Here is a 21,085-nt window from a genome sequence, read left to right as displayed (position 1 = left end):
GGAGTGAATGAGAGAATGAAAGATGTAGGAATGGAGGAGGAGTTGCTGGCGAGACAATTCATTTTCCGCACTGACAGATTCTGTTAATCCCACGCAGGCATCTGATCTAAGAGGATCAGAGAAGTGAATCGTCTAGTCAGGTCTGGCATTGCTGACTGTCTCTGTGTCCTGTGTGTGGACCTCACGTCCGTTCAATTCGTCGTTCATTATCCAATTTACATTTGCCTTATGATATTATAGACATATATCATTGATTCAGCTAAATTCTTTAAGACACTGCTGTAATCATTTATTTATTCATATACACATATAAAATAATTAATGAATAATCATACATGTTAAAAATAGTAGAAGTAATGATTTATATTTATATAATTATGATCTCTCACACAATCCTTCTATCATTAAAGGGATAGTTCAACCCAAAACGAAAATTACTCAATGATTTACTTACCCTCAAGCCATCCTAGGTGTATATGTCTTTCTTCTTTCAGACAAATACAATCAGAGTTATATAAAAAAAATATCCTGGCTCTTCCAAGCTTTATAATGGCAGTGAATGGCTGTTGATTTTTTTGAAGTCCAATAAAGTGCATCCATTTTTGATAAAAAGTGCTTCACATGGCTCCATGCTTGTGTATGACAGTTAGCGTAAACTAGAGATTATGGTTTATAAAGTTTTAAATATGGATATTTTTCTTGCACAACTGCATCAATTCACTTCAGAAGGTCTTTATTAACCCCTTAGAACCACGTGGAGAAAGAATAAAGTCATATACGCCTAGGATAGTTTGAAGGGGATTAAATCATGAGGTAGTTTTCATTTTTGGATGAATAATCTCTTTAAAGAGATCTAGAAAGTGAGATTGTAGGAGAGATTTAGTGTGTAATTGGCTGACCAACTGAGTGGTCTGGTTCTATGAGTTCAGAGGTCAGGGGGCAGCACCTGTTAACACTAGAGTTATGGATCAGGGAGAAGAGGGAAGATGAGGAGAAGAGAGGGTGTTAAAAACGTGGCGGTAAATTTAAGAAGAGAGAAACAGGTGACTGTTGGAAAGATGGACGGACCCGGGAAAGAACAGGTGGATCATTTGGAATGCAAGAATGAAAAAGAGGTGATGTGAATAGTACAAGAAATAAGGGTGTGAGGAAAAGAAAAGAGGAAAGGGATAGAAGAGAAGGAGGGTGTTGAAATAGGCTATTTTTAACCAGTTGGCTCCTTACTTTGGTGGGTGATTAGCATACCCCGGAGAGGAGAACGACAGCAGGAGATCAGCTGCTCACATTACATGCTCTTTCATTCAGTTTGTTTGCCTCTTTTCATTCCGCATATGTAAAAATAGCAAATGTGATCTGTTTAATGTGTTGTATCTTATTTAAAACATATAATTTTTATATTTTATGTTATTATTAATAATATATAATAATTTTACACACACACACACACACACACGCACACACACACACATATATATATGCTTGTGTAAAATTATTATTTTTATTAATAATGTAGCAATAATTACTAATTTAACTACTGCACTATTATGTGTGTGAGTGATTGCATATATTTAGACTACACACACACACACATACACACACGCAATTATATACAGTATATATATATATATATATATATATATATATATATATATATATATATATATATATATATATATATACTTTATATAAACATTTGATATATGTAAAAAAAATTATATATATCTACACATATGTACATATATGTACTGTATATAGACGTACAATTATATATGTCTACACCCACTCTTGCCACTAGAGGACTCTATGGATCTCTTACAGTTTGAAAGGGCTACTGCTGTTGCTGGCTGTGAATTCTTGTCTGGACTATGTGTGTGTGTGTGTGTTTGTGAACAAACAACAGGTGAAGGCAGAGGGGCGATTCATGGCCTAAATCCTTAAAATAGCACACATTCCTCTAGCACTGGGGCACTGGTGGCCCTGGGTGGGTGTTTTGATTGCTTGAGGGGGTCTGTTGGTAGAAGAGAGCCATGAGAGCCGGAGGCCAGCAGGTGATGAAGACTTTCCTCAGATGAAGGTGTTGGACTGAATGGATCTAGTAGATTCTCACTTGAGACGACAGATGGGGGGTGGGGGTGGGGGACATGCATAGCTGCACAACTCCTTTCCAAACAGAGAATGTGGGGATGACAACTACACAACTTTTAAATGCCATTTTGTGGCATGAGCTAATGTTAATTAGAGCAGGAAAGAATTGGCTGAAGGAATATTGTAGGTTCAGTACAAGTTAAGCTCGATTCACAGTATTCATTATAAAACAATATAGATAGATAGATAGATAGATAAAAAAATAGATATAGTGTTATTTCTATTTGCATTTATCTGTGTAATATATAATGTCAGTTAACATTATTTTAATGTGTGCGAAGAAACTATTTTATATACAGTATATCTGGTAGCTGAAAAAATGTAGAATCAAGTATTACATATAATTGACTGATTAATTAATATTTGTCTCTTTTTTTTTTCTTGTCTCAGATGATGTGTGTGACTTGAAAGCGGAGCGGCCAGGTATAGGCAGTGAAATGACGGCCAAAGAGCGAGGCTCGATAGACGACAACGAGGAGAGAGACCAGGAGGAGGTGGAGGTCGGAAACGGAGAGAAGGGGCAGGAGGATGAGCGGGAGAAGAAAGAAGAGGAGGAGGAGACGGTGGAGGAGGAGAAGGAGGGGGACAGAGAGGAGCAGAGAGGAGTGGATGATGAAGATGAGCTGGAGGTTCTGAGGTCGCAGGTGGTGCAGCTGCTCGTGGAGCTGGAGGAGACCAGAGAGGTGTCACAACGACAGGAGGAGAGCTACAACGAGCTTCAGGGTGCGTATGCTTTTGGGGTCTGTTTTTAGGGTGTGACATCATCAGCGAGGAGTTCCCTCTGAGCATGCTCAGCTGTCACTGACCGCCAAACCACCTGTTCCTCACACAAACATTCCTGGCTTGTTAATATTGTGGGATGCCAGTGATAAGTTACTAATTACTCACGTCCCTCCAGCCGCCGTTTAATGTCATTGTTTTGCTTTGTAGGTCTTTTGGAGGAAGAGAGGCTGGCAAGCGCCCACCAGGCCGAGAGTTTTACGAGACAGATCCAGAGACTTCAAGGTGAACAGAAACACAATTAGAAACGCATCCCAACTCTAATAACTGCAGTCAATGATAAAATAAATAAACGTAACTTTAGTCTTTAAATATGACGGATGCAAATTATTATACCCAGTCATCAAGCAGCAAAAATATCCTCTTACATTTAGCATACTGAATAACAGCTGTGTCCAACGCTATTGAATAAACATTCTTGATATATCAAGCTGTTTAATGATTTCAACACAGACCACAGATGATTTGAAGAGGCTATTTGCATATTCATATCTTTGTGCAGGATTAATAATAGAAAACATTTGCTATAGTTGGACATTTTATACTACAGATGGTGTTACTGAATATACTCTTATACTACTACCCAGATAACATTTGCCACAATGTGCAATATATGTTATTGTACAATGCACTGGGTACTTTTTTCAGTATGCACTAAATACTATGCAAACACCTTTGTTACAATACAGCTTTTTTTTTCTCTTTATGAATACATTAAAATTGATAATATCAACTTATTGAATTACTCTCTGTTCAAATACTCATTCAAGGTCTTCTTGTATTCAAACTCAGTGTTATCTGTGATTGTATTATGATGGAGATTATCTCAATCCTTCAACCCTGAACATCTCCTTTCCATTAGTTTGGTCGAGTGCAAGAGGGCCTGTGTGAGAAATGGGAAAAGCGGAGATGATGGAATTGTTGTTCACTTCCCCAGTGACTCACTTTCACTCTCTCGGGGGCTGTGCTGTAATTAAATGAAATGAACTGTGAGGAGGCAGAGTAAACCAGCGTTTGCAGAAGTGCACGGGCTGTGCCGAGGTACCACCATGAGTAATGGCATCACAGATGTGAATAACACAACCAACCACTGGCAGAATCAGATTCACACGCTGAAGAAACGGCTCTGCGGTTTAATCACAGCCTGTGCCGAAGCGTCTTTTCTACCATCCGTTTTCCCGCCTTGCAAGAAGGAGACTGATTATAGTTTTCCAGAAGCCCCTGCAGATTAAATTCATACTTCGTGTGGTTAGTTTTAGCTACTTGACAGCTGGACGTGCTGAGTGAATGCTGTAATGAGACATGAACCGAAGGCCTGTATTTTTCACTTCAAATGTCTTTGGTTTTCAGTGAAGTGGCTGATTATAGACCTCAAATGGTCTTGATGTGCTCAAACAGCACAGATATGCAATGCCTATAGAAACAAAAACTGGATTTATCACAACTTTGCAAATGTATTAAAAAGGAAACACTTACATAGTAATACCATATTATCCCATCACTGTACTTCAGTACTTTTTGTTACTCAGTTTGTAATTGAAAATATCGTTGTGTTGCTGTTTCTGACCCACAGCTCAGCTGCGTTCGGTGCAAGAGGAGCTGGACAGTCTTGAGGAGGAGAAGGCCAGCGAGCTGTGGGAGGCGCAGGAGGAGCTGCGTGTGGCGCAGGAGGAGGTGCAGGAGCTGCAGCAGGCGGCGGAGGAGGCCGCAGCCGAGCGGGAGAATGACATTGCTCTGCTGCAGGAGGAACTGTGCCGTCTGCGTGCCGAACTGGAGCGTCTGCGCGGCACCACGCAGGAGTACGAGCTGGAGCTCACCACACTGCGGGCCGAAATCAGAATGAAGAACCAGTGCAGAGAAGAGCAAGAGAAAGCAGGAGAAGAAGGTCTGAGTCCCACCACACTACAGGCTCCCAATGGAGATATCCCAAATAAAAAGACCAGTTTATATGACGTGACATACAGCCAAGTATGGTGACCCATACTCAGAATTCGTGCTCTTCATTTAACCCATCCAAAGTGCACACACACAGCAGTGAACACACACCCGGAGTAGTGGGCAGCCATTTATTCTGCAGCGCCCGGGGAGCAGTTGGGGGTTCGGTGCCTTGCTCAAGGGCACTTCAGTCATGGTATTGTCGGCCAAAGACTCGAACCCACAACGGTAGGGTTAGGAGTCAAACTCTCTAACCACTAGGCCACGTCTTATCAGATATCAGCATGAAGCGTAGGTTATACTGGCTAGTGCTGGTGGATCAACATAGCTATGCTGTTTGCCAGACATTAGTGAAGCCTTGTTGTCCAGCTTGATCTTTCTAATGAGACTGGTTGGTCAAGGATGTCCTGTTAGTTAGGGACACCAGCATAAAGTGCTCCACAATGAACTCAACACACTATAAAAAACTGTGGGAATATGGGAATAAATGACTTCTAATGAGCGGTGAGATGGTGCAACGAGGAAATAATACAGCACACACTCACACCCCTCCAAAACAACTTTCTGCAATTGGCAGGATGGGCCCATTTTCCATGAGGGTGTGTGTGTGTGAGATTTGTTGGCTTTGTGTGATTTGGCACAATCTTGCTCCAATGGGTTTGTTTGGATGTGCTCAAATGCATAAGCTAAGAAGTGTGAAATAATGTGAATGCAAATGTCTATTTCAGGTTTCTATATTTAAGAATTACATACACAAGTAAATAATTAAGAGAAAATTAAGTGTGTGTGTGTGTGTGTGTATATATTTGTGTGTTAGTGTCAGTGTGTGGTATTTGCGTATTGTGCACAACATTTTTTCAAGGAAAACCTGAAATCTGACAATTTGACAACATTCATCATTAAGGAAAAATTGCTTTATCAGAGTTATAGTTGTTAACTAAAATAAAAACTATTAAAAACTGGTTTCTGTAATTGAAATAAAGCTGTAATAAAGAATATAAATCTGAAATGAAAGTATACATTTTATATGGAAAAACCTAAACGTAAAAAATTTATAAATGAATAATAAATAAATATAAAAATAATATGTTGCTGAAAATAAGCTAAATAAGTAAAATTAGTTTGTTAAAATACAAAAGAAAGCTAATACATTTTTTATACAACATTAAAACACAAAACTTAAATTAAAAAGAAAACTGAAAATATAAAAATGAAGCTAATTACAAAAATGTAAACTATAATATACAAATAAATAAAATTATGCTAAAAAAAACATACTAAATAATGCTTTAATGAAAATGTTAATAAAAATGTTTATGTGAGGCTTAAGTGATACTATGCTAATATCATTACAACATATTATCAATATAAAAAAAGGTTTATATACTTATTAGTTAAATATGATTCACAATGATAGAGAATCAAATGTACGCATTTTTGTGGGTCTTCTTATCTATAATTTTGGGGTATAATCCAACTATTCCACACACATGAAAAATTACATGCTCAGTGGAGTCAATTTTTCCAGACCTCGTCTGTGTTTCTGTACATTAGCCAGCTGAGATTTCTCCAGCAATTGCCTGATACGACATAGTACTCTGATATTACCCAGAATGCATTGTCACTGACAAATGCGAGTGTATTACAGGTTCTCTCAGTGTCTGAGTGTCTGTTTGACATTCTGACAGAGTGCAGGACCTCTGCGGAGCCCCATTTGTCTGGTGTTGAAAGGGCGCTGGGGCTGTTTTCTGCTCCCTTAATGCCAGTAGAACTTTCCTATATTAAGGTCTGCAGTAAAAACAACATACCAGTGATTACTGCTGGTGGGGTCGTGTGGTCAGATGTGCTGATCACTAAGCAGTGTTGAACACAAACACATCAGAGCCTCTGATTGATGCATGCGTGTTACCTCTGATCTGGGGTCAGACGCGTCTGATGGTTATCTACACCCCGTACACATCCAGGCCTGGCTGAGACAGAGTGCAGAGTTGTTTGCTACTGAGATTCTTTCTAGATTAGAGCCTATGCTATCGGGGGTTGAACGTTGCACCATGGGGGACGTGCAAGGAAAACATGACTCTTGATTGACAGGTCAGACTGCTGCAGCGGGAAGAGAGCAGAATGGGTTGTTTCCATGGAGACTAGTTGCAGGGTTTGGTGTGTATTTACGGCTCCCTGGACAAATGTTCAATATTTTTCTGCAGTGGATGTGTAGCAACTGTATCGTTTATTTCACAGTCTGAAACAAATCTATTTGGGTGCAATTTGGCCTTTATGTTCCAAGTGGTATACTACTATATTCATACTAGAATTTATTTTAATGTATTATGTATTTTTTGGATCGTACTGCTAAAAAAATGTTGATGTATTTGTGCAAAATTTGATGAAAAATAAATACATGATCACTTAAGTAGATGTGACTACAATGTAGTATATGACTCTGAATCAGTTATCGTTATATATATACTAGTTTTTTTGTTAATTATTATTCTTTTTTAATCAATTCTAAATTTTATTCTGCAAGGATGCATCCAATTTATCAAAAGTGACTGTAAAGAAATTCATAATGATACAGGAGACTTCTATTTCAAATAAGTGTTGTTCTTTTAAACTGTTTCAAATGCAAAGCATCCTGGAAAAAAGATATGATGTTTCCACAAAAGTATTAGGCAATAATAAATGTTTCTTGAGCAGCAAATAAGCGTATAGTATGTATGTTTTCTGAAGGATCATGTGACACTGAGAACTAGAGTAATGATGCTGAAAATTCAGCTTTTCATTTGCAGGAATAAATTACATTTTAAAATCTTTTAAAACAAATACAGTTATTTTGAAGTACAAGAACTTTTAACAATTTCACTTTTTTCTTTATCAAATAAATGCAACCTTGGTGAGCATATGAGTTCAAAAACAATCAAATATCTCACCGAACCTAAACTTTTGAATGATAGTGTATTATTATTCAAGTGTCAATTTTTGCATCTTTGGTATGCTAGAATTTTTGCTCAGAAAATGTGACTACATTTGGAATAGCATACTTTTCTTGCATAAAATGTGAACACTATACATACTGCATACTGCAAAAAGTAGTATGGTAGTATTCCATTTGGAACGTACACAAATTTAGAACAGCAGACATAGTAAAGTGCTAATTTGCTATTCTGAATTTACCGGTTTTCCCTACTTCTACTGACATCTGTTCTTATTTTGTGATCGGACAGGTGACATGGACCAGCTGATGGAGGAGTGTCGCTCCCTGAAAGATGTGTGTCAGACTCTAAAGAACGACAACAAGCAGCTCTCTGAGAAACTGGAGATGCTGGAGCAGCAGCGAGCCAGGTGATTGGCCACATGGCCTGTCAATCACACACAAACAAGACAACTCAGCCGCTGAGCTTTGCAAATTCTGTCTCTGTTAATAAGGCCGGCGTGACCGCTGAAGCATTCAGCCGTAATCTGTCTCAATGGACACTCTCGCTAAAACTATTTCGCAGCTATGAAGGTGTTTCACAGCAACATGAAACATTAATTACTGTGTATTTCATCTTATCCAAATATTTTGGCAGCGAGATGAGACGCAGTTGCCTTACAGCAATTTTAAGACATCAAGGTTTCTTTGACTTTATTATTCTAATTCAATCTCTATTTGAAATGAATGCTTTTGTAAGTATACCATTATGTTTTTTTTAAACTAGTGCTAAATGTTTCAGCTCAAAAGAATAACTCTTCTCGGAAGTGAGAACAGATGATTTTATACAGTCTAAAATGTAGAAAATGTGCTGAAGTTGATCAATATATCATTTTACATAGGCACAGTTTAATATTCTAATGCATCTCTCAATAAATTGTTTGATTTAAGCCTTAAATCTGCCCAAAACACACATTTCAGCACCTCTTCAAAAAAATACAAAATGTACAAGCATAATTCTCTTCTCTAGTTAATGGGGTTTGTCAGGTGCATTTTTATTTTTTATTTGAATACCTAAAGTTTTTTAATTTTATTTTATGTAGTTTAATTTTCTATGACATTTATGTGTTTACTGTAAAGGCTTTTTTGAGCACTGTGAGAGACTAAGAGAGTGAATGAGGGAGAGAAAGCAAAGAGTTTGAGATTTTGAATAAATTATTATGAGAATTAATCAGTGATGAGTACTGCAGTGCAGCTGTCACACACACACACACACACACACACACCCACACACACACACACACACACTCACACACATATGTTTGTTTTTGTGAAAAGTGGGGACATCCCATAGGCGTAATGGTTTTTATACTGTAAAAACTGTATATCTATCGCCCTTCACCAACCCTACACCTAACCCTAACCCTCACAGGAAACTTTGTGCATTTTTACTTTCTCAAAAAAAAAAAAAAACTCATTCTGTATGTTTTATTAGTGTTTTGAAAAATGTAATATCCTTGTAATGCCTGTGTCATACACATGTCATTATACAGAGTTGTGTCCTGATATGTCACAAAAACAAGAGCACACACAGACACAGACACACACACAAAAAGTCAAAATTTTCAGCTAATCTACGAAGAGTGCACAAGTTCAAGTAAATTAGTACTACACTAAAAATGCACCACAACATGTACATCTATCTATAATAAATGTACTGTATATTTCCTGCTTTTATCCTGACAGCTCAGCTGATTCATGCCTGGCACTGAAAGTAGAGCAGATTGATGGAGAAAATGACACAGGAAAAGATGTAGAGAAGGAGGTGATGGCCGAGGGATTCGTCAGCACGTTGAAAGTAGGAGGTGGGGAATGGGTGGACGCTTATACCCAAAAGAACATCTCGTTTGAGGGCAAACCCGTCACCCCGACGAGCGTGAGTGGAGGGTTCTCAGAGGTGTTCTCCCTCAGAGACCAGCTGAAACAGGCCGAGGAGAAAGCATCACAGGTCCAGAGAGAGGTACGGCATGGCCAGTATTTACACTAGTGGTAAAATTAGTTGCCCACTTGGCCAAATAACAGATGTTTCAACTTTAGATGAGTGCATTTTCAATTGTAAATGTTTTTGGATCATTTTTGGTACGAAATAGCCACCTGAATTTTTTAATATTTCTCAGTCAGTTCGAATAAATTCCAATCAACTCCAGTCAATTACTTGGTTCAAATGAAATAAATAAAGAATTGTGGTTCATTTTAACTTTACTTTCTCATAGATCAACATTTATACAAGAGATTTGTCCAGCAACAGACATTGTGTAAATTTTGATATATTTAATTAAATTTATGATGTGTTTATTTAAATGTATGTATGTATACTTTTATGTGTGATGATAATGTCATATTTTTCATATTTAAAAAATTCTGACACAAATACTAATTAAAAACATTCTCCACTCTCAGTATGGGGTAAATTGAGTCACATTAGGTGTCAAACAAAACCATCTGTCATGGTATTGACAAAAAGTGTGAGCCAAATACTTGATGCTAGCAGAATATCTGATAATTTTGCCTTCAGTTGTTCAACAGAATGACCTTGTGGGAAATAGCGCTGAAAAACCCTGACAATGTGACAACAAAGAAAATCAAATTCCTCTGTTCTCTATTGAATAATGAAATGATTAAACAAAGATTTTTAGTCAACTTCTTTCTGCAGCATATGCTAAAACTCTCCCTGTGACTCAGTGAATCTAATCAGTTGTCCTCTATCATTTGTTCATATCTCTCCCTTCTTTTAGTGTGAGGGACTAAAAGGGGAGCTTATGGAACTGCAGGGGCTGTATGAGAGCAGCCAGAGAGAGAGGGCGGAGCTAGAGGCGGAGCTTCAGCGTTGCAGGGCGGAGCTTGATCAGCTGGCTGGGAGGAAGGCTCAGGTGAGGGGTCATAAAGAGGGTCAGATATCAGTTCATGGCCTACTGCTTTCTTCCAAATCCACAAGTGCCATCAATCTAGAACTTCAAACAGTGAACATGTGAACTTCCTTGGGGTAAAAATGCGACCTCCAATAAATCACCGCACTGTCCACATGCTGAAAACAAACAGACATTACTCACACAGCAAGTAGGGCAAAATGTTATCAACAGTATGACACAATGACTCCATCGAACTACATGTTTGTCAGCATTTGAAAATGCTCTGTACATGACTAACGGTTTGCATGTGGGCAACCACCATCTGTCCAACAGCAGTACCTGTCTTTCAAAGCGCATCCTGTCTTACTAAACCACTTCGCCATTTTCGGTCGAGTGTGTATGTTTCACTTTGGGTTGCTTTTTGCCCTGTCACACACATTGATTCTGGGCTGTGTGTGTGTGTGTTTTCACATCTTGTGTTTGTCAAACCTTTAGCAGCTAATGTGTCTAGCTAGTTTTCTTGATCCAGTTTGTGTGTGTGTACAATGTGCACTGACATAGAGGTCTTTCTAACCCCTGTTCTGTCTAACAACAAGCTCTTAGAATAAGTTTTTCCAACTTCTCCAGTTTTTTCTTATCAAAGAGTCTGTCCAGTCTGAGTACCCTGTCCCATGTCAATCATCCGTCCTTCATAGTTGTACTTTAATTGTGTGGTTAACCCCTCACTCACACCGTTCTGCCGCCTACAACTCCCATGATTCCTTAAAGGAATGTTCTGGGTTAAATACAAATGGAACTCTATCGACAGAATCTGTAATATGCAAAAAATTTTTTTAGTGAAAAGTCACTTTGTTTAAATATATATGTTTAATTAACTGCAACATTAATTTATGAACTGTACTACCTATAAAAGAAAAACAAAGATCCACCAATCAGAGAAGTCGCTTGCTATGTAAAGTGTTTTTGCCATAAAGGATAGGACTCTCCCTACACTCTACTTAAACATTTGCATACATTATACATTTTTGAATATTTTTGCATGTTGGTTTTGCTATAAATGGTTTTTGATTGTATATTAATGTAATATATAATGTTGTTTTTATACTATTAGTCAGTGGTTATGTATAGCTATGCAATGAAATTTAAACAACCAAAAATATTCACAAAAAACTTTTTTTGGTAAAATGAAATGAAATGAAATTTATAAAATAAATAAATAAATAAATACATAAATAAATAAATAATATATATATATATATATATATATATATATATATATATATATATATATATATATATATATATATATATATATAATTCTGTGTTATATATTCTAATGATTTGTTTATCATTCATGATGATTTATGGGAAGGTTAGTTTATTACTTCTGAATGACTTGAAGTACATATTCTTGCACCTTTTCTTTTCCCAATTTTCATATACCATGGTTGTGCTCTTTTTTTTGACTTGTCCTTCACTTTGTATAAAAACATACTGTAGATAGTTGATAGATGGGCTTACCGTGCAAACTGATGAGGGAAAGACACAATGCTCTCTCTCAACATGTTTGGTTTGTTTGTTTATACAAACTGAAGGATGAATCTGAATTCTTTTCTGTAGCGTTCAACAACATGTCCCAGATACTGTCGACAGATTTAACCCGGTACATTGGTTTAATACAGTGGGCTGGCTGTGCGGTGTGGGCAAGGATCTTTAAATGCCAAGATGGCGACCTTAGCTCTGTGTTTATCAGCACAAGGTTTCCATTTTGTGTTTAACCATCTTTGCTGTGTATCTAATCTCGGTGTATTTTCCTGTCTCCCTGCTCCCCCGTGGGCTTTCATTGCTTTGTTCTGTTGCTTTCGAACCACTGAACACCTACATAAACATACCATAAACACCCATACGCTCACGACGCACACTGAACTATATCAAATTCCAAACAAATTTGATGATTCCTGATAAACTGCTGGCATATCTATCTATCTATCTATCTATCTATCTATCTATCTATCTATCTATCTATCTATCTATCTATCTATCTATCTATCTATCTATCTATCTATCTATCTATCTATCCTCTCAATTCTATCTATCTATCTATCCTCTCAATTCTATCTATCTATCTATCTATCTATCTATCTATCTATCTATCTATCTATCTATCTATCTATCTATCTATCTATCTATCTATCTATCTATCTATCTATCTATCTATCCTCTCAATTCTATCTATCCATCTATCTATCTATCCTCTCAATTCTATCTATCTATCTATCTATCTATCTATCTATCTATCTATCTATCTATCTATCTATCTATCTATCTATCTATCTATCTATCTATCTATCTATCTATCTATCTATCTATCCTCTCAATTCTATCTATCCATCTATCAATCTATCCTCTCAATTCTATCTATCTATCTATCTATCTATCTATCTATCTATCTATCTATCTATCTATCTATCTATCTATCCTCTCAATTCTATCTATCTATCTATCTATCTATCTATCTATCTATCTATCTATCTATCTATCTATCTATCTATCTATCTATCCTCTCAATTCTATCTATCTATCTATCTATCTATCTATCTATCTATCTATCTATCTATCTATCTATCTATCTATCTATCTATCTATCTATCTATCCTCTCAATTCTATCTATCTATCTATCTATCTATCTATCTATCTATCTATCTATCTATCTATCTATCTATCTATCTATCTATCTATCTATCTATCTATCTATCTATCTATCTGGTTGTGTTCTCTCCCTTTCATCCTCACACTCTTCATTCTTTCTCTCTATTACTTTTTTATTATTTTCCATGTTTACTTTACTTGTATTTCCACATGTGCACAAACCTCCCATGTGTGATCATGATCTTATTTTGAGTGTCTGTCATTTTTTTCTTTTTTTTTCCTCTCACCACCTCTTCCTCCTCTTCCTCTCTCCATCCCTGCACCCCCCTGTGTTTTTCCTCAGAGCTCCACTCCTTCGTCTGAGTGCCCTATTCTCTCCATACCCTTCATAGGAATGGTTGTAATAATGGGCCTGATATGGTGCTGCTGGAAGGAGCTCTTGTCCTAAAGGGGAAAGGTATGGCTTTGCCTTTTCTTTCTGTAAGAGTCCAGAGATGAGCATTTTGTCCCTCCTGTATTGTGAAACTCATCTTTATCAAGGTCAAAATGTCACTTTTTATAAGTCATAATGAATGGTTCCTTACGAGGGCCTTTTATGGATGTGCACATTGTTTCACAAACATAGTTTTGCAATTAACTACTCTGAAAAACCCTGTAGTTGTATTTATTCCTGTCATTTCAGAGGTTTAAAACCTTCCTAAACAAAACAGAAACCCTCATTCAGGATGGAGTACGTTAAAAATGGGTCAGTTCTTTGAGTAATAGTAAGCCTGTATACAGAAAAAGCATAAAAAACATCCCGTTCCCAAAGGGGGTTGACTTGTTTTTAGAACATTGCCAAAGTAAATTGTGCTTTTGTAGTTTGGACAGAAGTTCTGCATCATAGACATTTCTTATGTTCTTCAGTTTGGCACCATCAAAAATCAAGTCATATTCAGAAATGCTCTGAGAATTCAGAACGTTATTATCCCAGCCAAATGCATGACACAGCTCTGATTTCAACAGTTCTGCTGCCCAGCGGGCCCGACTGAAGCCACACACACACACACACACATACACACAGTTCTTTGATTCTGCTGGACAGTCATGCGGTTTCCACTGCCAGTCTCACAACACCAGATGGAGAGAGAGTAATAGAGTATGCAAAAGAGAACGTGTGCGACAGTGATTGGAGTTTTTACTGGGTCATTGCTCTTGGCTTTGTATCTCTCCACATTTCTGGATGGGTATATATAGCTCTCAAGTCCGGTGCTGTTACAGAAGATGACTGGAAATAAACAACAAGACCTCAGAAGTTTCAATTAAAACCACCTCAGCTCTGTAACTTCATTCACTGTTTTCTAGCCAGAGAAAAATTGTGAAACTCTGTGGCCAGTTGCGTAAACTTAGCCACCATGACTGTGTCTTAAGGACAAGTCTGACCAACTAGCAGTTACCAAAGGGGTAATCAGTCTTACTCTTCCAATACAAATAAGAAAACTCTACCTTTTCATAACTGAATTAAAAAAAGTTATGACCAGTCTTGGAAAAAAAGAAAATAGGTAACTTTTTAAAACCAGTCTAAAAAGTTTATGCAACCATTTGTGTTTCAGTTTCATAAAAATTTGTGAGTTTGTACCTGTTTCAGTTTGGGCGATGCCAATATGAAATATGAACATCAGAACCTCTCTGTTAGAAAAAAAGTACACAGATTTTAAAGTTAATAATTTAAATTAAAATATGCAAAAGTTTACTTTTACAAAATCAGAGATACAGGAAATATTGTCAGCCTAAAATTTTAAAATTATATGTGTATATAATACTAAATATTTCATTCAAATATAATTAATACATTGTGTGTATTTTCTATCTATCTATCTATCTATCTATCTATCTATCTATCTATCTATCTATCTATCTATCTATCTATCTATCTATCTATCTATCTATCTATCTATCTATCTATCTATCTATCTATCTATCTATCTTTTATTTTTATTTTTTATTTTATTTTATGTCTAGGTTTCATGTGGCAGTGCTTTAGAACACTTACCGATCAATATTTCAGAAGACATTCATATATCTATCTAATAAAATTTTTTTTCATTAATATATATATATATATATATATATATATATATATATATATATATATATATATATATATATATATATATGTATATATATATATATATATATATATGTATGTGTGAGAGGAAAAATATAAAAGATGTAAATATTTCTTCCCTCTGATGTCATTCTCTTCCTCTCATTGACCTCAGGAGAGTGAGGGAGACTGGAACCTGGTGATGGTTGTTGCGTTGGCAGCAGCAGCAGTTCTTCTCATTCCCAGTTTCACCAGAGCTCTGGCCTGAGTGCCGGACAGGAAGTGACCTCATCATCCCACTCTGCCCATGGTACACAATTCTATCACCCGACCACAGTTAACCACCAATGGGAACTGAAAACCATCACTCGCCTGGGACATACGGGAACACTATAACAAATGGCTTCCAAACTTCATGGCTTTTTGGTGTGCGTTATGATGCTGGTTGTTTGCTGTTTCAACTGCTTTCCTCTGCTTTTGTAGACAATCATATCTGTTTCGACCTGCAGTGCTACAGTCACTGACGCCATGCTGTGGGTATTTAAATGGCCAGAACAGAGGACGACTCCAAGTGCTTCTGATTGGTCTGACTCTTCGATTTCCATTTCTTCAGTTGTTTTTTCTTCCCCAAAACTATTCGCCTTATCACTTTACGCTAGAACATTTGCACATTTTACCTCTATAAACAGATTCCTGATCTCTTGGGGACTGAAGAGGACAACATTCTTCATCAACAATGCTTTGAATGCAGCATATTGCTTTGTGCTTCATTGCTTTTCGATTAGGTAGGAGCATGCAGTACTTATTTAATCTTCCTGGATCTTCCCATTTAAAATAATTACGTACCGAAGTCTCAATACTGTCAGAATTGTTTGTGTTTAGGTTCAATAACCGAGAACTTCCTTCACTTTAGACCATGGCATGTTCTCTTTGGTTTCTAACTCAAAAGCTCTGTAGTTAACTGTACAGTACTTCTCTATATGCTAGCAAAGGAGAATACTCATGTGATGCATACTATTTGTCATTTTTACATTAATTTTGCTGGAAAAAAAAAATCCAGATTTTGAAGACTCCAGGTGGTTTAAGGTTATTGCAGAAGGTAACCATGCTTATTTTAAACTTATAGATATTTTTGTAGCTGAATTGTTTATTCCAAGACATGAAATTTGTAGATTGATTTTGTGTGTGAAGATTGATAAATGATGCTTAAGAGTGATAGATATTTTTATACAAAGACTGAATAACGTACAAGCTAAAAGAACACTAAAAAAATTCTGAGAGGAGTGTAATGAACAAGCACAGATCTACTGTAATTCCACGATGCATTGCTGATTATTTGCTGTTGTTGTTTTTATTTTTATTTTTTGCATGTTTGCAATGACAAAACACAGAGGACTTCTATGTCTATACAATCTCTTCTCTGCAAGGAATCTGACAGAGTTGGAAATTTTTTACAGAAAGAACAAAATGGCATGAACTGGTAGTTCTCAACTGGTGCCGGGACCCAAAAATAAATCGCAGGTCATTTATTTTTAAATAAAGTTAAAATACTGTAGCAAAATGAAAAAGCTTATAAATAATGAACTGAAATGCATATCTTTTTGTAGTCAGTAAATCTTCCCAAATTATATCAACATATCACTGGACCTATGCAGTTCACGCTAATATACATTTTTGACATTATTTTTAAAACAACATTTTTTTTTATAGTGTATTTGGTTTTCACTTGATGTCAAACCAGTTGAGAATTACTGTCAAAAACCCTTACAGAAAAACCATAACAAAGATGTTTCTTACAAAGCAATTGAAATCTGTAGCATAAATAAATAGCATGAATTGTTTATCTAGTTAATAATAAACGCTAGAAGCAGAAACTTCCATACTGCCTTTCACAAAAAAAAGTTATAATGGTAAGAAACGTGTCTTAAATGATGTATATTTCACTAAAGACATTTAAAACTGAGAAATGTGTACTTATATGTAGCTTTTTACATCAGAGATTAAAAATTTGAGTTCTTTGTGTAGATTTGGGATTATAACAGCTGTACCTTCTTTTATGAAGATTAATAATAGTGTCACTGAACTCATATCCATGTAATGGTTCTAGTAAATACATGCGTTAAGCCTTGAGGTACTATTGTTATGAACAAAATCTTTGACTTTATATTTACAGTATTTATTGCTATATAATCATTTCTGGTATACACACAATTTGTCTTCACCTGATGTCTTTTGGTGTCATTTTCAACGAACCGCACAAAGTAGACTTCTTATCAAAGTGACTTAATCATAGTAGACATATGTGCTTGTAGACGGCTGACTAGCGCTGTGGCAGTGATCTTTGTAGTGTGGTTTTAAGACCTGGCATTAGTTGTTGTTGAGTGTTTGGGAATATCTGCCGTATCCCAAAGTCGTTCCAGTGCCGTTTTCTGCTCCTGTTTATAGACTCAAAACTCAGTGGTAGCACAACTGAATGCTCAATGTTTCAATGGTCAGCTGACTTTCTATGACACAGTGCATGCTACACAAGTGATTTGTCAAAACAATTAAAAAAGTGCTATTTGTCCTGCACTGCATTAAAAGGTTTGTTACTTTGATGAGATTGCATATGAAAATTTTCACATCGATAAGAGTGAATTTTATTTTACTGTTCCACTCAGCACTTGTAAATGATGTAATATGTACAGATTGTGTATTTGCATGTCTGTGGAAGTAGATTCTGCATGCTGAGTGATAGAAACCAGTGGTAGATTTTAGCTCCTGTGACGATTTCGTACGATTAGAGCTTGCACGATTTGTTTAAATCCAAATTAACCCAGTTTTTAAACTGTTTGCTTTTGTTTTGTGTTGAAGATGGAGAACAATGCCATTTATGTCCTCTTTTAATTTGTTTTCTCTCTACACTTTTGCTGTGGATGACACCATAATGATTAGAAATTGTCCAAAATATTTCCAAATATGCAATCAGAGCAATCAACTTTTGGAAAGCCCAGGCTTTCTCCAAGTTGACCTAATTATGAACTATTGCATAAAATGATTCACTTTATCAATGAATTTTGAATGTCGTATTGTCTATATGATAATTTAAAGAAATAGTTCCCTCACTATCAGGGCTCATGCCATCCTAATGTGGAGATTGTTTCTTCAGATTTGGAGAAATTTAACATTGCGTCACTTGCCCACCAACTGATAATCTGCAGTGAATGGGTGCCATCAGAATTAGAGTCCAAACAGCTGATAAAAATATGAGAATAATCCAACAGTGTGACAGGAGTCGATCAATTATGGTCTTGTTCATCAGCTGTTTGGACTCCATCCATTCACTGCAGAGGATCCAATAGTGAGCAAGTAATGTAGTGCTAAAATTCTCCAAATCTTTCTGATTAAAAAACAAACACATCCACAGCATTTTTAGGTGAACTGTTCCTTAAAGTCCATTCTCCACTCCGGTTCTCCCTTCTGTTCTGTTTATCTTGTTATCAAAGTCTTTTGGTTTTTGAGATAATTGCAAATTGTACAGACTAACAAATTCATTAGAAATGCATTTGTAAATGGCGCTTTACTGGATGCCGGAAGGTGGTAGATGTATGGAGATGTTGTGGCGATGCTGCTGTGTGTCTGTATGTGGTTGTGTAATTGTAACTGTTCTGTACAGTGTCTTTGACATGTTTACATGTTGTCTCGCCTTAAAAGGCATTTATTTAAAAAAAATAATGAAATTTGAAGTATTTTGGTAACCATGTATATTTTGTAAATGAACAGCAACTAATAAAGTAGTTTATCCAGAGCATCATGATGCAATATATGTGCTCATTTATTTCTGTCAGATCAGTGAACTGCTTTGAGCTTGATTTTGTTTCAGGCTGTTGTTGAATCATAAGGTGAGTTGATATCCATGACTTTCACTAAATGATGAACAGATGTCCCCCTTCATCTATCTTCTTTCTTCTGACATTCCCATCTGTTTTATTTGTCAGTTCACATCGAAGTGTGCTGAGGTTCTGAGTCATGCCTGTGACTTCATTGTAAGTATATGAACCTCTTCTATTTCTGGGTTTTGCATGTCAGAGGTTTCATTTCTTTAGAATTTATGTTTTTTTTATGTATCACACATGAAACAGGGTGTCCATGGGGGTCTTATTTTTCCAGTAATACTGAACCAGATGCATGTATATGGTTTAGTCACAGTTCACCACAGGAGAAAACACTGTGAATTACAAGAACTCGTTGTGTCTTACATACACTTTTACTTGTATATACATTTCCGTACAGACCCATAATATCTCACAGTGTGTTGTTGTAATGAGTTCAGTCGTATGACTATTCTATTGCCGAACTTTGTGTTAGATGTTTGTAATATTTTCATAAAATGTTTAAACCACACAGAGAGTATAACATGTCAAATGATACAAGCTTCCAGGTTGTGACATTTTACAGCACTGTGACCTGGGGTCAGAAACCAGTTTGTAAACGAGTTGAAATAATGCCATCATTGTTTACATGATATGGCCATATCTTTGTAACAATAAGGTTCTGAGTCTAAAGTCTTATGGCACAAACACTAAACTAGTCTTCCTTATGTAGGTTATTATAATCAAAAAATCCATAGCCTCTAGGTACAATATGCTGTTAAACTCATTTAATACAATCAGTAATCATATTTTAGTGCACAATTAATCAAAGCTTAATTAAAATCCTGATCATGCATAAAATGTAAAATAGTTCTCATGGTGCTTTCTAACATTCAGGCCTGTGCTTTTCATTGAAGGTCGTTTTTAAACTTTGTAAAACCATGCAGCATCTAACTGCATAATAATACATATTTTATGTGTTTCATCAAGTGTACATTTGAACTGATTTATAAGATGAAAGAATACATTTAGAAACCCTGCACACACTCAAAATGACCGTTTTGTTTAAAAAACTGAATTTAAAAATTTAACACAATGGTTGGGGTAGGTCCATGTCTGACCCAAACATTTTTTTAAAGTGCAGGTTAATGACCACTGTAAAAAATTGTAAACATTTCATTGAAAAAAGTACCATAAAACCATAGTATTGTTCTTGTTACCTTGATACACTGAACAATTTGACAATTTAGTAGCAAAATAAATCCTTTTTACTCAGAAATTGCTAGTTGATTACAAGGAAACAGAAAGTAACACATTGAATAACTTGTAAAAACATGCTCTGAAAGTCTTTGATTTAAACAATACACAACCTTAACAAACTTTAGCACTCATTTGAATTTTATGTAAAAAGTGTTGTTTTATGTGTTCCATATTTGTTGTGACATGGCTACTAGATATTTATGTATTAACATTCATATGTTTTTATGCATTTGACATTTATTTTCATCCAAAGTGCATTTTAGAGAAACTGCTAGTTTAATGACGTAGTTAAGAACTGTAACATACAGGTAACAAAATGACTCCGTGTATGACTATGAAGTTTTACAGTGTATGACTTCATTGACTGGAATAGAGGTTTTGTCAACTGCAGCCATAATATTGTTCATTAATAAACTGTCAAACTATTTATACGTTTTTAATAAACAGCCTGTCATCCCTTCTCCTTGGTATGCTTTGATGTGTATTTAGCATACTGTGTTAAAATGGCTCACTGACATAATTATGCTGTCATTTGCTTTTTCCAGCCCCATTTGTTTTTAA

At 36.1% G+C, this 21,085-nt stretch overlaps 1 protein-coding gene across 4 annotated transcripts in view; it reads left to right on the top strand.

Moving 5' to 3' along the window:
- Positions 1-19,203, top strand: part of LOC127956677 (coiled-coil domain-containing protein 136) — a 30,383-nt gene extending 11,180 nt beyond the window's left edge. For 2 of the 4 annotated variants that reach the window (XM_052554830.1, XM_052554829.1), the window contains 8 exons: positions 2,536-2,868; positions 3,076-3,150; positions 4,499-4,810; positions 8,082-8,199; positions 9,515-9,788; positions 10,564-10,698; positions 13,671-13,784; positions 15,589-19,203. In XM_052554830.1, the coding sequence (XP_052410790.1) occupies positions 2,536-2,868; positions 3,076-3,150; positions 4,499-4,810; positions 8,082-8,199; positions 9,515-9,788; positions 10,564-10,698; positions 13,671-13,775 (1,352 nt within the window). In that variant the 3' untranslated portion in view covers positions 13,776-13,784; positions 15,589-19,203. The remainder of the gene's footprint in view (positions 1-2,535; positions 2,869-3,075; positions 3,151-4,498; positions 4,811-8,081; positions 8,200-9,514; positions 9,789-10,563; positions 10,699-13,670; positions 13,785-15,588) is intronic. The other 2 variants (XR_008153614.1, XM_052554831.1) reach the window with 2 other exon arrangements.
- The last annotated feature ends 1,882 nt before the right edge of the window (positions 19,204-21,085 follow it).

This window comes from Carassius gibelio, chromosome B4, assembly GCF_023724105.1.
Source record: "Carassius gibelio isolate Cgi1373 ecotype wild population from Czech Republic chromosome B4, carGib1.2-hapl.c, whole genome shotgun sequence".
Classification (NCBI taxonomy): domain Eukaryota; kingdom Metazoa; phylum Chordata; class Actinopteri; order Cypriniformes; family Cyprinidae; genus Carassius; species Carassius gibelio.
This window is presented reverse-complemented; position numbering and strand designations above follow the sequence as displayed.